The sequence below is a fragment of the Castor canadensis genome, chromosome 10, assembly GCF_047511655.1.
Source record: "Castor canadensis chromosome 10, mCasCan1.hap1v2, whole genome shotgun sequence".
NCBI classification, from domain to species: Eukaryota; Metazoa; Chordata; class Mammalia; order Rodentia; family Castoridae; genus Castor; species Castor canadensis.
Genome location: NC_133395.1, coordinates 140,998,212 through 141,012,515, shown reverse-complemented (window position 1 = coordinate 141,012,515; position 14,304 = coordinate 140,998,212). Strand labels below are relative to the sequence as shown.

The 14,304-nt window shown below is 49.5% G+C and overlaps 1 protein-coding gene across 11 annotated transcripts; it reads right to left on the bottom strand.

Annotated features, from left to right (window-relative positions):
* Positions 1 to 250: 250 nt before the first annotated feature.
* On the bottom strand, positions 251 to 13,398 carry Il17rc (interleukin 17 receptor C). 11 transcript variants are annotated; one of them, XM_074044385.1, is made up of 19 exons: positions 12,988 to 13,397; positions 12,697 to 12,718; positions 12,363 to 12,515; positions 12,039 to 12,113; positions 11,843 to 11,952; positions 9,685 to 9,796; positions 9,310 to 9,354; positions 7,176 to 7,315; positions 6,893 to 6,952; positions 4,880 to 4,934; positions 4,622 to 4,803; positions 4,481 to 4,528; positions 3,756 to 3,795; positions 3,295 to 3,369; positions 3,053 to 3,174; positions 2,672 to 2,731; positions 2,184 to 2,232; positions 1,092 to 1,187; positions 251 to 903 (listed from the first exon to the last, which is right to left on the bottom strand). In XM_074044385.1, exons 1-19 carry the CDS (start codon positions 13,090 to 13,092, stop codon positions 275 to 277), a joined length of 2,178 nt encoding a protein of 725 aa, XP_073900486.1. In that variant the 5' UTR covers positions 13,093 to 13,397; the 3' UTR covers positions 251 to 274. The 11 variants fall into 11 exon arrangements, with proteins under 11 accessions (XP_073900486.1, XP_073900484.1, XP_073900483.1 ...); XM_074044383.1 differs by having other exon boundaries at positions 4,481 to 4,531; positions 12,988 to 13,395; XM_074044382.1 differs by lacking the exon at positions 3,756 to 3,795 and having other exon boundaries at positions 3,295 to 3,451; positions 12,988 to 13,398.
* Between the last annotated feature and the right edge of the window lie 906 nt (positions 13,399 to 14,304).

Here is a 14,304-nt window from a genome sequence, read left to right as displayed (position 1 = left end):
TCCGTCTCCTCGACGCCGCCGTCGCCACCGCCTGCGTAAAACGTACACCCTCCACCCGCGCCGCAGCCCGGGGGCGGGAGGCGCCTTCCAGCCAATGGTGGCGAGCCATGTGCCGTTGCGTCACCCCACAGTAGCCAATCAGAGGCAGCGCCAGGCTGCACCTGTCCAAGCTTTAAAGGGCCCGGGGATTAGAGGGTAAGCTGTTTGCCATTCTAGCGGCTCTGCAGCAAACAGGTGTGGGCAACAGGGATAGTAAAACAGCATCTTCCTTTATTCAAGTCCTGTCCTCCGCCCCATGCCCCGTCCCGCGCCCCTCCCTGGGACTCCCGAGGGACAGGAAGCAGTTGTCCAGGGCGGGCTGAAGGGCTCGGGAAACTTGCTCTGCCCTCTTCCCGAGCAGCCCGGGGCTGGAGGCTCCAGGTCCCTGCAGGGCGCCCAGGAAGTCAGGCAGCTGGGAAGGCAGGGAGAAGACGGGCACGGCGCGGAAAAGGGCGGGCACGGCGTCCGGGTGGAGCAGTCCGTCGAAGCAAGCCCCGATGTAGCGGCCGTGCGCCCGGCCTTGCAAGAAGTCTGGCAGCACGCAGCTGAGCGAGGCAGCGAAGGCGTCGTGCGGGCAGTGAGCCCCGGGCGCCGGCGCTCCGTCCTGCAGCCACTCGTGACACAGCGCCACGGCCCCGGGCGAGAAGAGCAGGACCACTACGCCGCCCTCCTGCAGGGTCTGACGCCGCTGCGCGTGGAACCAGGCCAGGGGCCCCTGCGCGCTCAGCTCACGACGGCTCCACAGATCCACGGCCACGCGCAGTGGCAGCCGGCACAGCGCCGACGCCAGCGCACCCACCAGGCGCTCGAAGCCCGCGCCATCGGCAGAGTGAAGGAGCAGAGCCGAGCGGCCACTGGCTGCCGCTGCGGGAGAGGAGAGAGGGGCGAGCCGGGCATGAGCCGGCCAGGTCCTCCCCTCACCAGCCCCCGGCTCCGCTAGCGCACATCCCGCTTCCCCATGCTCAGCCACCCTGTTGGGGGAAAGGGCCGGAGGCAGCCGCCTCTCTGGGCACTCCCACGCCCGCGCTGGTCTTGCACGGGGAAGTGCTCACCCTTCACGTGGTCCTTTTTGAGGAGGAGGAGGAAGAACAGCATAGCGGCAAAGAGTAGGCAGGCCAGCCACCCAAGGGCCCAGCGCTTGTGGATGTCTGGGAGAGCCAGGGAAGAGGACGTCTAGTTAGAAAACTTACACCTGCACCCCACCTCGCACAGGAGAAAAACAGGCCTAGAGGGATTTGCCCAAAGTCCACACAGTGTCAGAGCTGGAGTATGAACATAGCTCTATCTATTTTGTGCGACCTTGGATACATGACTTCACTTCCTGCCTCCGTTTTCACATCTGTAAAATAGGGATAACTGTTACCAGTGCATAAGGCTGCATATAAAGCACTTACCAAAATGCCACGCGTTATAAGTGCTCAAATGTCAGCTGATATTGTTGTCCCCTAAGCCTTGAGCTCCTGGGCTCTTGTCCTTGCTGTCTTACATGACTGCAACAGCCTCTGTCTGGGATCCCTGCCCTGTCTTTGCCTCTAATACATCTGCTATGTAACAACCCCACAGATGTGTTCAAGTTTTATTATAATTCTTCAGGAAGCTCCTGCTGGCTCTAAATGCAAAACCCCAATTTCTTACCTGACCCCCACATCTTCTTCTCATAACAGGCCTGCCTTCCAAGGTCACGCTGATGACCTTGGAAGTTCTGAAAAAGTACCCCACAATCTTCACAAAAAATGTTCCCTTCACCTAGCTCAGCCTTCTGAAAGCAGCAGGAAACTTTTTCCTAAACTCCATCCTACCTGATTCAGGGTCCCACTATGTGCACTTACAGCACCAAACATTTCACAGTGCTTCAAGAGCTCACACTATTGTAAACTCACACTTTTGTAAGTAGTCAATAGCTCATGCTTAGTAAATGGTTATTTGGCTTATGTCCATTTAGACTTCTGTTAGTGAGAACAGGTTTGTATCTTTTTGGTAATCCTAGGATCCCTACAAACTCTTATCATGAATAAAGGAATGGCCCTCTGATTTATTTGAGGCCAGGGAAGAACAAAGGCCATTGTATGTACTGTCCCAGGAATAATCCCTTCAAGATTCTAGCTCCTGGTACACAGAGGAAGAGCAGTCCTTATAGTACTCACACTTGTCCATGGGGCAGGCCCATAATGCTCCCAGGTCATCATCCCACAACTGTAAGACACAAACAGCAAGTCCACAACACCTACTGGTTTCTAGTCAGCCTAATCTCCAAATTCCCAGCCTTAACTATTTCTATCTATAATATAGCAATAAATATATTGCCATATTTCTGCAGCAGGTTCCTGAAAGCTTCTGTGCCTTTGCTTAAGCTGTGCCTACTGCCTAGGCCTACTTTCTCCACACCAAAATCAGGTCCATGGGAAGAGATCCTTGAGGCTCCCTCTGGAACCCAACACTTAGCACCTGTGGGTATGGTTATCTGTTTCCTGGTCTCTAACCAGCAGTGAGCTTCTTGAGAACAGGAGCTATGGTTCTCTACCCTTAACTTCCTCAAGGCTGGACATGAAATAAGCGCAAATAGTAGGTGAGTGCAGTTTTAGGCCTATTGCCCTTAGGCAATGGGGCAAAGCCCTCTCTGCCACCTACTCACCTGCAGACACTGGCCTGAGTGCAGGTCTTGTAGCAATTGCTGTCCAAGGCGAGCTGCCCTCTGCCAAGCCAAGGAATTGGGGGCGGTCACCTGGGGTAGTACTCTGAGGAGACCACCAGGCTGCAGCTAGGCAGAATTGCTTGGGGAGAGGAGAGCTGGGAGACGGAAGGCCACTGAGCAGGGCTGGGTCTGAATCATGCACACACACACACACACACACACACAACACACACACACACACACACACCACACACACAATCCCCAGAGACCAGCACAGGTCCTGACACAGAGTAGGGGGAAATTGGATGTAGTGAGAATTTAAGGCCAGCTCTGAGATACAGCTGGAGAGAGGTCTGTCTAGGAAGGTTCCCTGGCCCTCACCGTGGAGGCCCTGCTGGGCAATGGAGTACAGCCGCTGGGTTCCAAGGCACAGAGTGATCTGTTATCATGAGGGCCTCGTGTCTCCACCAGCAGCATGTCATCCTTGAAGGACCCAAGGGATTCTGAGAGGAGTGAGAGGCCACTCTGATCAACATTTTGTTGCTGCTCGCCCCCTCCCATGCCCCCAGGAACTAGCATCTCCAGGGTGGTGATGTGTTCCAGATGCTCCAAGCCCCACTCACCAGCCCACAAGCACTCTTGTAGTTGCAGCTTCTCCCCGCTGTTTACCTGCTTGGAAGGGGCCATAGTTAGGAGTACTAGGAAAAGCAGAGCCAGAGCCAGAAAGGGCAGAGAGTGGGCAGGCAAAAGGAAGCTTGTCAGGCTGTCTCTGTATTTAACCTGAGAAGATTCAGGTTACAGGATTAAAAATCACCATAAGTTTCTCAGCCTCAGCCTTGTCAGTTCGCCTGTACTGACAGGCCTTACTGTCTTAAAGCTCTCTTCCAAGCACTTTACTTTGTTAACATTCCCTTCTCAGGTAACCACCTCAAAGAGAAGATTCCCTTCTCTCCTGACAACCCACCTAGAATTGCAACCCCATTCTCCCTTTTCCCTCCACCTTTTACCATTGTGTTTGTATTCATTTTGGACATCAACATTGTAAACAAGTAAATTAACATATTATTTAATTTATCATACTTACTATGGTAGGTTGTTTGTCTTTCTCCATTAGAATATGGGTTCTGTGTGGGGGGGGGCATTTATTGGTTTTGTTCACTGACAGATTTATCACAAGTGCCTGGTGCACATAATAGATGTTCAGGAAATCTTTTTTTTTTTTTTTTTTTTTTTTTTGCAGTACTAGGGTTTGAACTCAGGGCCTTCACCTTAAGTCACTCCACCAGCCCTATTTTTGTGAAGAGTTCTTTTTTAAATAGGGTCTCGCAAACTATTGGCCCAGACTGGCTTTGAACCCTGATTTTCCTGATCTCTGCCTCCTAAGTAGCTGGGATTACAGGCGTGAGCCACTGGGCCTGGCTCCAAAAATCTTGAATGAATGTTTTTGCCCCTAGGACAACCCATTCTACAGGTGGGAGAATAGATAATAGCAATAATAAAAGCAGCTAACACTTATTTAGTGTTTAGTCTGTGCCAGACCCTAAGGCAAATAAAAAACATCTCTCTCCTTCCATCTTCACAGCCATAGTTGCTATTATTATCTGAATCCAACAGAAACTGACATCGACCAGGTGAAGTGGTTTACCTAGGGTCCCATCTACTGCTAAAGTAAATAGAATTCCCAAAGCTAGCAACCACTATGCCTTAGGGGACCCAAGAATAAGGAGGATGCAAAGGACCCTGACTTGTCTATGGGGACTGTGTGGGGTCCCCTCCCTCCAGGCCACTGCTCTGGTGTCCCATTCTGACCTGGACACAGAGGTTGGGGTGGACTTTCAGCAACGGGAACTCCTGGGCCTTCTGTGGAAAGTAAAGAATGGGTCATGAAAGGGGATTCCCAAGGGTTCCCCTCCCTCTTCCCACTCTGGGAAGGCCCTTTGCCTGACTTACGTTCACAGTGACATTCTCCCTGGGCAGCGGAGGGACCAGCGGCTGGCAGGGACCACTGCCCAGTGCCTGCCAACACAGCACCACTTCAGCAGGCAGTGAACATGGTGCATCCAGCTGCCAGCTCTGTGGGGACAGCAGCCGCAGACGGGCTTGGTGCCAGAGATTTTGGTGCGCCCGAGGGTCTGCAGCAGAGGGCCAGGTTCACCATGGGCCAACCTTCTGTCCACCCACCAACCCATTCTTGGATGATCTACTCACCCTCCCTGAAGGGGCAGAAGTTGGTCCTGACAGCGTCAGGCTCCAGGGGCCACACCTGGGAAGAAAAAAGGCTCTCCTAACGTCAGTTCAGTCCAGCCAACCCTCTATGAAAAAGTGTCAGCCCCCAGGGTACATTCATTCAGCCACATTTCACAAGTGTTTGCCTACATCTTCTTGTGCTTTAGGAAGCTCTAGAGATGCAAAATTTATTCTTTCCAGTGCTCACTATGCTGAGCACTAGCAACATCTTCATTCAACCAACTTTTCATGAGTATCTACTGTGTGTCTTAGTATGGTAGATCTGAGGGACATAAGACAATTTTAATTCATTCTACATCACATTCTACACACTTTGCTAGGTGCTAAGGATATATTCATTTATTCTTTTAGTGAGTTTTCTTTTGTTTTTTGTTTTGTTTTGTTTTGCTTTGCAGTACTGGGGTTTGAACTCAGGGCCTACATCTTAAGCCACTCCACCAGCCCTTTTTTGTGATGGATTTTTTCGAGATAGGTTCTAGTGAACTATTTACCCAGGGCTGGCTTTGAACCACTATCCTCCTGATCTCTGCCTCCTGAATAGCTAGGATTACAGGCATAAGCCATCAGTGTCTGACTTTTAGCAAGCTTTTTAAGAGCACCTATTACATGTTTAGCCCTGTGCTAAACACTTGAGATGATAAATTCATTGATTCATCAAATTTTCATTAAGAGCACCTGCTATTTAGTAGGCTCTGTGTGTAGGAATGAGGACAGTTGAACCACAGCAAACATTTCCTGAGTGTCTGCTATGCATCCTCCACTGTGCTTGGCAGCAGAGGATCATTCATCCATTCTTTCATTCAATTCACTATAGGCAAGGCCCTGTGCAAGGCTCTGGCAAAATTATTACACTTGAATTAGATATGATTTTCTTGCCTTCAAGGAAATCACAAACTACAGCTGTAAATAAAATATGTAAATAAAACTGTTTAATTAATCACTCACTTCCAAACATTTATTGAGCAGCTATTGTGATCCCCAAATAGAAAAGGAAGTAATACATGGACAGAGAAGGACAGAAGTATAAGGGGGACTGGAGTTAGGAAAGGCCAGGGAGTTGGGGATAAGCTTTGAGAAAGAGGTGACACAGGAGCTGGGAGGATTTGGTTGTATGGAATAGAGGTGAAGGATTTCAGGTGTTCGGAACTGCCCAAGAAAAGGCAGGTGGCTGTATCTTGGTCTTGTAGCTACATCAGCTACAAAAAAACTCCCGTAAAGGGGAATCTTGAAAAAAAAATACAGTGGGAAAGGTTTAATTAGAAGCAGACTATTCCTTCCTCTGTGGAAGGAATACCTGGAAACCAGAACGGTACCCAGAATACAAAGTGGGAAGGGAAGTAGGGCTGGAGGTTACTGAAACAGCCTAGAGGACAGATGCCAGAACTCAAACTGAACTTAGATGGTAAGGAGGGAGAGAGAATGAGAGACATCAATGTCAGAGGTCATATGAATAGGACCTGATGGCCAATTAAAGGTGCAATCAGAGCGAGAGGAGAGAGTCAATATTTAAGCTCACACTTCCTTACAGTCCTATGAGGCTGGTACTAATGTATTCTTATTTTATAGACAGGAAATGGTCTCTGAGAGGTAGTGACTTGCATAAGATCACACAGATAGCAAAGGGCAAGAAGAAGTATTTAAACCAGTGTGAGTCCATAGTACATGCTCTGTCCTCTACAGGAGCACAAAGTGAGAACGAGAGGAGTAGAGGAAAGCTTCAAGGAGGAGGTGATGTCTAAGTGGGCCATGAGTCACCAGTAGGAGTGTAGATGAAGCATCAAGAAGAACATTCTGGGCACATAGTAGGCAGAAGGCGTGGAACAGCAAGAGTCAAGGGAGAGCCAGCCAGCCAGCCAAAAGAGACCATGATCTCCACCTCAAAGAAGAGAACGCTGAGACCAGGAAAGTAAAAGCCACCCCCTCATCATCTTCCCAGTCCCCTTCCCCTGGCACCCAGCTGGACTCTGCCCCTACCTGAATACAAAGGCAGGGAACCAGGTCTGTATGGTTCAAGGTAATGGTCTGTGGCCCCGTCTATGGATTAAGCAGAAGGAGGAGAGTTGGAGAAGATAAAGTGGAGGAAGAAGGGGAGGCCAAAGTCAAGGAAGCTAGGCAGGTACAAGTTTTCCCATCACACAAGCAAGTTCCCTTGATTTGGATGTGTCCTCTTCAAGGGTCCCCTTTGGTAATGTACACACATCCTTAGCAGGGGCATTAGCCTAGGGTAGAAATGGACTTGGGGAGGGAGAGGTCTCACCAAGTTTCTGTGCCACCGGGGTTTGATGGGACCCTGAACCTGATTCCAGTACAGCAAAAGGCCGAAGTGCTGTTCTTCAGACACATCCAGCACCAGGCACACATCATCCCCATCTGCAGACACATTGAGCCAGGGCAGAGCTGGGGTAGAAGCAGAGAGAGGAAGCAGCTTATATTATATTCACATTTTCTGCACACCCAGGCCTTGGCCACACTCACCAACTGACTCTTTGGTGTCTCCATCAAATCCCTTAGACTAGGAGGTCCTTCGAGGGAGGAGACTGGCACCCCATCTCAGACACCAAGACCAAGGTCATAGAACCTCAATATGTGGTCTTGAGATACCTCTTCTCCCTGCTTCTCCCTCTGCAGCCAGCAGGCTACCATAACCTCCTTACCACAAATCATTCTTTCTCCTTAGAACCCTCATATGGCCCCATAATATTCCCAGTAAAAGCTAGAGTTCTTAATAGCTTGCAAGACCTTTCCCCAGTGAATAGCTGCCGTGACCTTTCTAACCTCATCTCCTTATATTTGTGCCCTTGGTTACTTTGTCATAGACACATTGGCTTCCTTATTCCTTAAACATACCCGACATTCCTGCTGTCAGCCTTGTGCACTGGCTATCCTCTTCCCATGGAACGCTGTTTCTCAAACACATGGCTCCTCTCCCACCTCCTTCATTACAGTGAGGAGCTGCAACTCCCAACCTTCCTATCCCTGTTCCTTGAATTTTTCCTGTTACTCTAATCACCATCTAACTTATTGTATTCTTTATAATTATTATATTCTTTACACCTCCTTACGTTTGTTGTATCCTCCCTCACCTCCATCCCAACCTTGACCCACCCAGTTCCATAAGGGCAGTTTTGTTAATTTATTTATCTCCAGGGTCCACAGCTGTGTCTGGTGCAGAGTAATTTCTCAGTAAATATCTATTGAATGACAGAAGCAGTGTTCACAGAATGAATGAAGAAACAAAGTACACAATGCATATCTGTGTTTTGAACTCAGGGTCCCACACTTGCTTGGCAGGCACTCTTACCACTTGAGCCACTCCACCAGCCCTATCTATGTTTTCAAAATCTGATGTTGAGTGATCTTTATGGATTGCCAAAGAGGCAGGCCAAGTTTAAGGAGCAAAAAAGAAAATGAAGTTGAAAAACTTGAATAGTTCAGAAAACATTATATCTTGACATTGGTGCTAGTTATGCAAGTATATACATACATAAACTAATTGAACTGAGCTGGGTATGGTGGCTCATACCTGTAAATCCCAGCTACTCTGAGACTGAGGCTAGAAGATTCACAGTTAAGGTTCACCCTTAACGCTGAACATACTGAAAAGACCTTGTCTCAAGACAATTAAAAGGCCAAGCATGGTGATTCATATCTATAATCCCAGCTACTCAGGAGGCAGAGGCAGGAAGACTGGGAGTTTGAGGCCAGCCTGGGCAAAGTTAGTGAGACCCTAACAAAATAAAAACAAAAGTACTAAGGGTATAGTTCAAGTAGTAGAGTACATGCCTAGCATGCATCAAGCCCTGGGTTCAATCTCTGGTACTGCAAAAAACAAAAACCAAACAACAAAAAAAAACCCTAAGTGAACTGCATGTTAAAGCCAGTGCACTTTATGCACTTCTCTGTAGGTATGCTAAACAGGCAAAAAAAAAAAAAAAAAAGACGAAAGCAAAAATAAACACAGCCTAGGAAAAAATCAGACCCTCAACTTTCTTAACCCTTATTTCAGGTTTAGTATTGTTTTTGTGTGTGTGCAGTACAGTACTGGGGTTTGAACTCTAGTAGGGCACTCTACTGCTTGAGCCATGCCTCCAGCTGTCATTTTTATTTTGACATGTGAAGGGGGACACCATAATTGTGACAGTGCTTTGGGCCTCTAGGTGTCTCTGGTACTAATGAATACTTGTCGTAAAGAATGAGACATTCATCTCTATATTTCCAATGCTGGCCACAGATTTAGTTAACTATTGTAGTTAAAGTGAATGAATTAACGAATGGGCTCTGTGAGCTTCTGGGATGTGGCAGCCAAGAACTGAAGCCAACTCCAAATGTCCCTCAGGTGATCTCCAGGCCCAACCCCTCCCTCCACCCAACCCGCTGTCCCTAGCCCCTACCCCAGCAGCTCTGGATGGTGTCCCGGACTTCAAGACCCCTGCAGTCTGGGGAGAGATCACAGAAAAGCCTCCAGTGGGGCTGAGGGTCAAGAAAAGATGGGGGTAAACCAACCCAAAGAGGACACTGGGAAGGACTCCCTGTCCTCTAAATACCACCCACATCTACACAGTGCACAAGGCACCTTTTCCAGGGCTGGAAAGCCATGTCACCTGGAGAAAGCAGCAGAGGGATTTGACTGGGGAGAGTCCCAGCTCAGATCTCTGCCAGAGAGTGATAAGACTAAGAAGAGGGTGAATGTAGGAGGGGAATGACCAGAGGGGACAGAGACCTGGGAGGCCAGAAATTGGCACCTCTGAGGCTCTGGAACCACTTACCAGGCAGTTGTTGTGTGAGGTTCAGTTCCTTCTGGTACCTAGGCTGAGTGTAGGACCAGATTCGCACCTCAGCCCCAAGAGCAGCCTCGAAGCAGTCAAATACTACAGAGCCCTGTGGGGAGAAGGTAGTGGAGGGCTGGTGGTAGAGGGCTGAGAATCCAGGCTGAAGAATTTGGGCTCATCTGTATAGACCACTTTGCTCGCCCACTGCCCCCACTCTCCACTAAGGAGCCTTCCCAAGTAGCTAGAATTTCACATATAAACTACCCAAATAGCCAGGCCCCCAATTCTAAAGCACGCATTCTCTGTACCAGTGCTGGCAAGGGCAGGAATAGGCCTACCTATTGAGTCTCTGCCCCACCACTGATGTCCTGGATCACCAGGCCAAAACTAAGCTGATGAAATACCCCAACACAAAGATAGTACACCTCTCCCCACCTTAGTGGTCCTCATGACTGTGAGGACCACTTGTGAGGTGAGCCAAGGAGTTCTCCCAGTTGACAGTTTTCTAGCTGGAGACCAGGGACTGAAGAGGTAGTTAAAGGGTTTGGGTGATTCAGCCCCAATAGAGATAGACCTTCCAACCAAGTAGGCCTTGTGAGACAGGGAGAATCCCCAGCACCCTGATTATTCTCTTAGTGCAAGAGCCCAGAGAAGTGTGCACAGCCCACAAATCACTCCTCTCCAAGCCTCATTTCCTCTATCTGGAAAATGAGGGTGACAAAGCCTGGTTTATGGGGGTAGTTTCCAAGATTACAAAAGAAGGGAAAAATTAAATTTATTGATACCCTTCAGTGCTGGGCATTACACCAAATGTTTTACAGGTATCAGCTTATTTAATTCTCACAACAGCCATAGGAGATAGGACTATTCTCTTTTTTATCCTTTTTTTGAAGGTGGGGGTGGGAATGCGGTTTGAACTTAGGACTTTGTGCTTGCAAAGCAGGTGCTCTACACCTCCTATTTTTTTTAAACCAGTCAAAAACACACCTTTTTTTTTTTTATAGGTGGCACTCAGGGTCTCACACTTGTTAAGCAGGTGCTTGTGCCACCTGAGCCACTCTGTTAGCCTTTTTTTTAATGATGGGTTTTTGAGATAGGATCTCCAGAACTATTTGGCCAGAGCTGGCTTTGAACTAAGATACTCCTGATCTCTACCTCCTGGGTCGCTAGAATTACAGGCGTGAGCCACTGGCGCCCAGCTTAAAGTGGTCTAAAATTTTAACAACCTTTTGCAAAGAAAGTTATACAAATAGCCAATAAACTTGTGAAAAGGTGCTTGACTTCACCAATCATCAGGGATATACAAATTAAAGCCCTAATGAGCATTGTGCCCAGTGGTAAACGTCTACAATCCCAGTACTGAGAAAGCCAAGGAATAAGGATTGTGAGTTTGAGATAGTGTGGGCTAAATAGTAAGACCTTGCCTCAAAAAACGAAGGGCTGGGGATATAGGTCTGTGGTAGAGTACCTTCTCTACCTGGGCAAGGCTTTGTGTTTCACGCCCAACATCTGGAGTTAAAAACAAAACAAAAACGAAACCCGAACACCATCACCACCACCAACAAAAACTCCACAGTGATATGCCTCCACATGCATCATAGAAAGACTAAAATTTTAAATTATAAGACCAAGTACTGGCAAAGATGGGAAGCGTCTGGAACTCCCATTCACTGCTGGTGGAAATGTAAGATAGAACTACCCTGGTAAACTGCTTGGTGTGCCAAATATGAGGTAGGACTAGCCAGACGCAGGTGGTTCACATCTGTAGTTCTAGCTACTTGGGAGGGTGACATTAGGAGGATCATGGTTCAAGGAAAGCTAGGGCAAATAATTTGCAAGACCCCGATCTCTCCAAAATAACCAGAGCAAAATGGAGTGGAGGTGTGGGCCCAAGTAGTAGAGCGGCTACTTTTCAAGTGCCTGCTTTGCAAATGCAAAGCCCCAAGTTCAAACCCCAGTCAACCCTGCTATACCAAAAAAAAAAAAAAAAAGATAAGACTATTATTATACCTATTTTACAGACAGAAAAATGGAGGCACAATGGACTGACAGGTCTTTTTCACTGCTCTGATGAGATCCAGGACTTAAAGAAATAATGCGTATGAAAGTGTGTAAAGGTGGTTAATATTATTAGGAGGAGGATGACTTCACATACCACAGACTGACCAGGCTGCACCAAGACAGCAGGGACTTGCACTTCTAGCAGGACACAGCGGGCAGTGGGGTAGGCCTGGAAGGAGAGCACTACTTGGGCCTGGAGAGAGGCTGTGAGCAACAGGCAGAGGTCAGTTAGGACTAGAGGCCACTGGCAGACCGTGGTGAGGGACATTTGGGCCAGCCGTTTTCCTCACCGTTCCTAAACTCCTCAAGCTCCAGACCAACTGCTCCTGCAGACTCTCCTTCATCTTCATGCTCTTCCCAGTGCCCTGGGAGGACCCGAGAAGAAAGCCTGTCAGGCCCCCTGCTCTGAGCCGGCCTTGGGCTTGCCTTCCTTCCAGAAAGCCCAGTGCTCAGAAACAGGGGCTAGGCCTCGGGAGAACAGGCTGGCCTGGGGGCTCTTTGGCCAGTGTCCTCAACACTGAGGATGTCCTGCACTTAGTGACAAATTCCTGGTCCTCACGCCCGCCCCAGACATGCTTGAGTGCATGCAGGCTGTCACAGGGTGACTCACTCACCATGCACAGCCAAGTGCACAACCACACGCACACAGAGGTCACAGTCAGTCTCCTGGTAGCACCTCAGCACCAGCTCTGTCCGCAGGCGTGTAGGCACCAGCACAGGGCCTGAGGCAGACACGATGCTCCCAGGCAGGCAGAGCACATCACCATCTGTTTGTGAAAGGTGGAGTGGGAACTCAAAACTAAGTTTGGTTGCACATGATATCCTTAGAGGGCCAAAGAACTTGGCTTTTCCTGGACTGAGGGTGAGCAGGGTGGGCATGAATTTAGGACAGCTCTTCTCCTTTTCACCAATCTGGGAAGTTCTCTCTCTAAAAGTAGTGATACTTACCCCAGAGGTGGCAGGAGAGGCCCTGAGGAAAGAAAGGAGAGTCAGAGTTTATACCCCCAAATCTAAGCATCTTCCCCTAGCAGAGACCCCCCTGACTACCTCTTTCTAGGGTTCCTTATTCCAACACTCTCCCAGAAAGAGGATCAGCTCTTTCCCCCACCCCATGAGCACCAGACAGACCAGCCAGGGCGGTTCTGTTGGTAGAGGCAGTGATAGGAGCCAGACTAAGGCATTGATGGGCCACAAGCTGAGCCCTGAGCCTTCTCCAACCTTCCAGGTCCCCAGACTCACCGGAGAGCAGCGGGCAGCGTCCTGGAGCCCCACAAGCCTCTCCAGAGAGACGACCATGGGGCTTCGGCCCAGTGCCAGGGACAGCAAGAACCAGGGCACAGGCATCTTCCAGGTGCTAGGCAGCAACCAGGCCTGAGGCCCTATCCTGCCCCCCCCAAGGGGGGGCAGACACCCCACCCTTGACCCTACCCAGCTCGGTGTCTGTGGGTGACGATGGAGGCTGGAATCCCTCCCCAGCCTCTGGGGTCCGAGCACTGGAGAGCTTCTGGTGTCCTACTCCTGGGAGCCCTGATTTCTGTCCCAGTTCCAGCCTAAGCAACTTTCGTTTTGGCTCCCAGCAGGCAGCCGGCTGTTCCCGCCCCTGCCTGTCCCTCCCACCAACACCAGGCCTGGGAGCCAGAAGCCTCTCCTCCTCTGGGAATGGCTCAAGAAGACAGTATCAGGGTTGAGTCAGTAAGGGAGCTCTTACTCACCGTGGGAGTCCCTAAGGAGGAACTCTCCGACTGAGACTACCCCAGGACCAGGGCAATCCAGGGGCCTTCCACTTCCCATGTGACCTTCCACACAGGTCCTGGGATCCTGGGGCCTGCTGGATCCCCTCTTACTGGACACATTGGGTTCCTTCACACACCTTCAGGGGCCTTGGTGACTCCCTGTGGGACGGATCTCTAAGGGCAGGGCCAAAGGGCACCAGAAAGTGGACTTTTTTACCACTGCCTGGCCTAGGTTCAAGTGTTGTATGGGGGCAGGGGGCAGGACCCAGTTTGGTTGCAGGTAGAGAGGTCTCCTTAAGCTGCTGCCATGGCTGGAGTTGTGAGGACAGCCATGGCACAAAAATTAGCCTGTTTTCCTCTCTACTCTTGGAAAAATCACAGCAAGGATGTAGGAGAAAACAGGCTCCTCTTTTGCCTTTTGCAGGCACTGCTTGTGAGAACAAGAAAGGATGCCGGTGTGCATGGGGAGGATTTGGGTTCATGAGTTGATACAGAACAACCCCCAGGCAGGCTCTGCTGACCCTCTGCCCAACTTGGAATCCCAGCCACACTAGAGAAGCATATTGTGTTCTGTCATTTCTCACATTAGCCTTTATTCATGTTTCTGAATCTTGGCCTCCTGCCCCACCTTTGTCCTGTTCACCCAGGGTCAAAGTTTCTTTTCTTGGGTCAAGAAAATCCTATGTAGAACTGGGTGTGGTGGCATACAGCTGCAATCCCAGTACTCAGAAGGCTGATGCAGGAAGATCAAGAGTTCAAGTCAAGGACTGGAAGTGTGGCCCAAGCAGTAGAGTACCTGCCTTGCAGCTTAAGCTACATAGTG

Coding starts and splice junctions, on each gene's coding strand:
- Il17rc (XM_074044381.1), bottom strand. CDS start 13,092: ATGCCTGTGCCCTGGTTCTTGCTGTCCCTGGCACTGGGCCGAAGCCCC. Junction 9,797..11,842: donor TGCAGCCTGGTCAGTCTGTG/GTATGTGAAGTC, acceptor TTCTCCCCACAG/GGCTCTGTAGTATTTGACTG. Junction 3,175..3,294: donor ACAAGAGTGCTTGTGGGCTG/GTGAGTGGGGCT, acceptor CACTCCTCTCAG/AATCCCTTGGGTCCTTCAAG.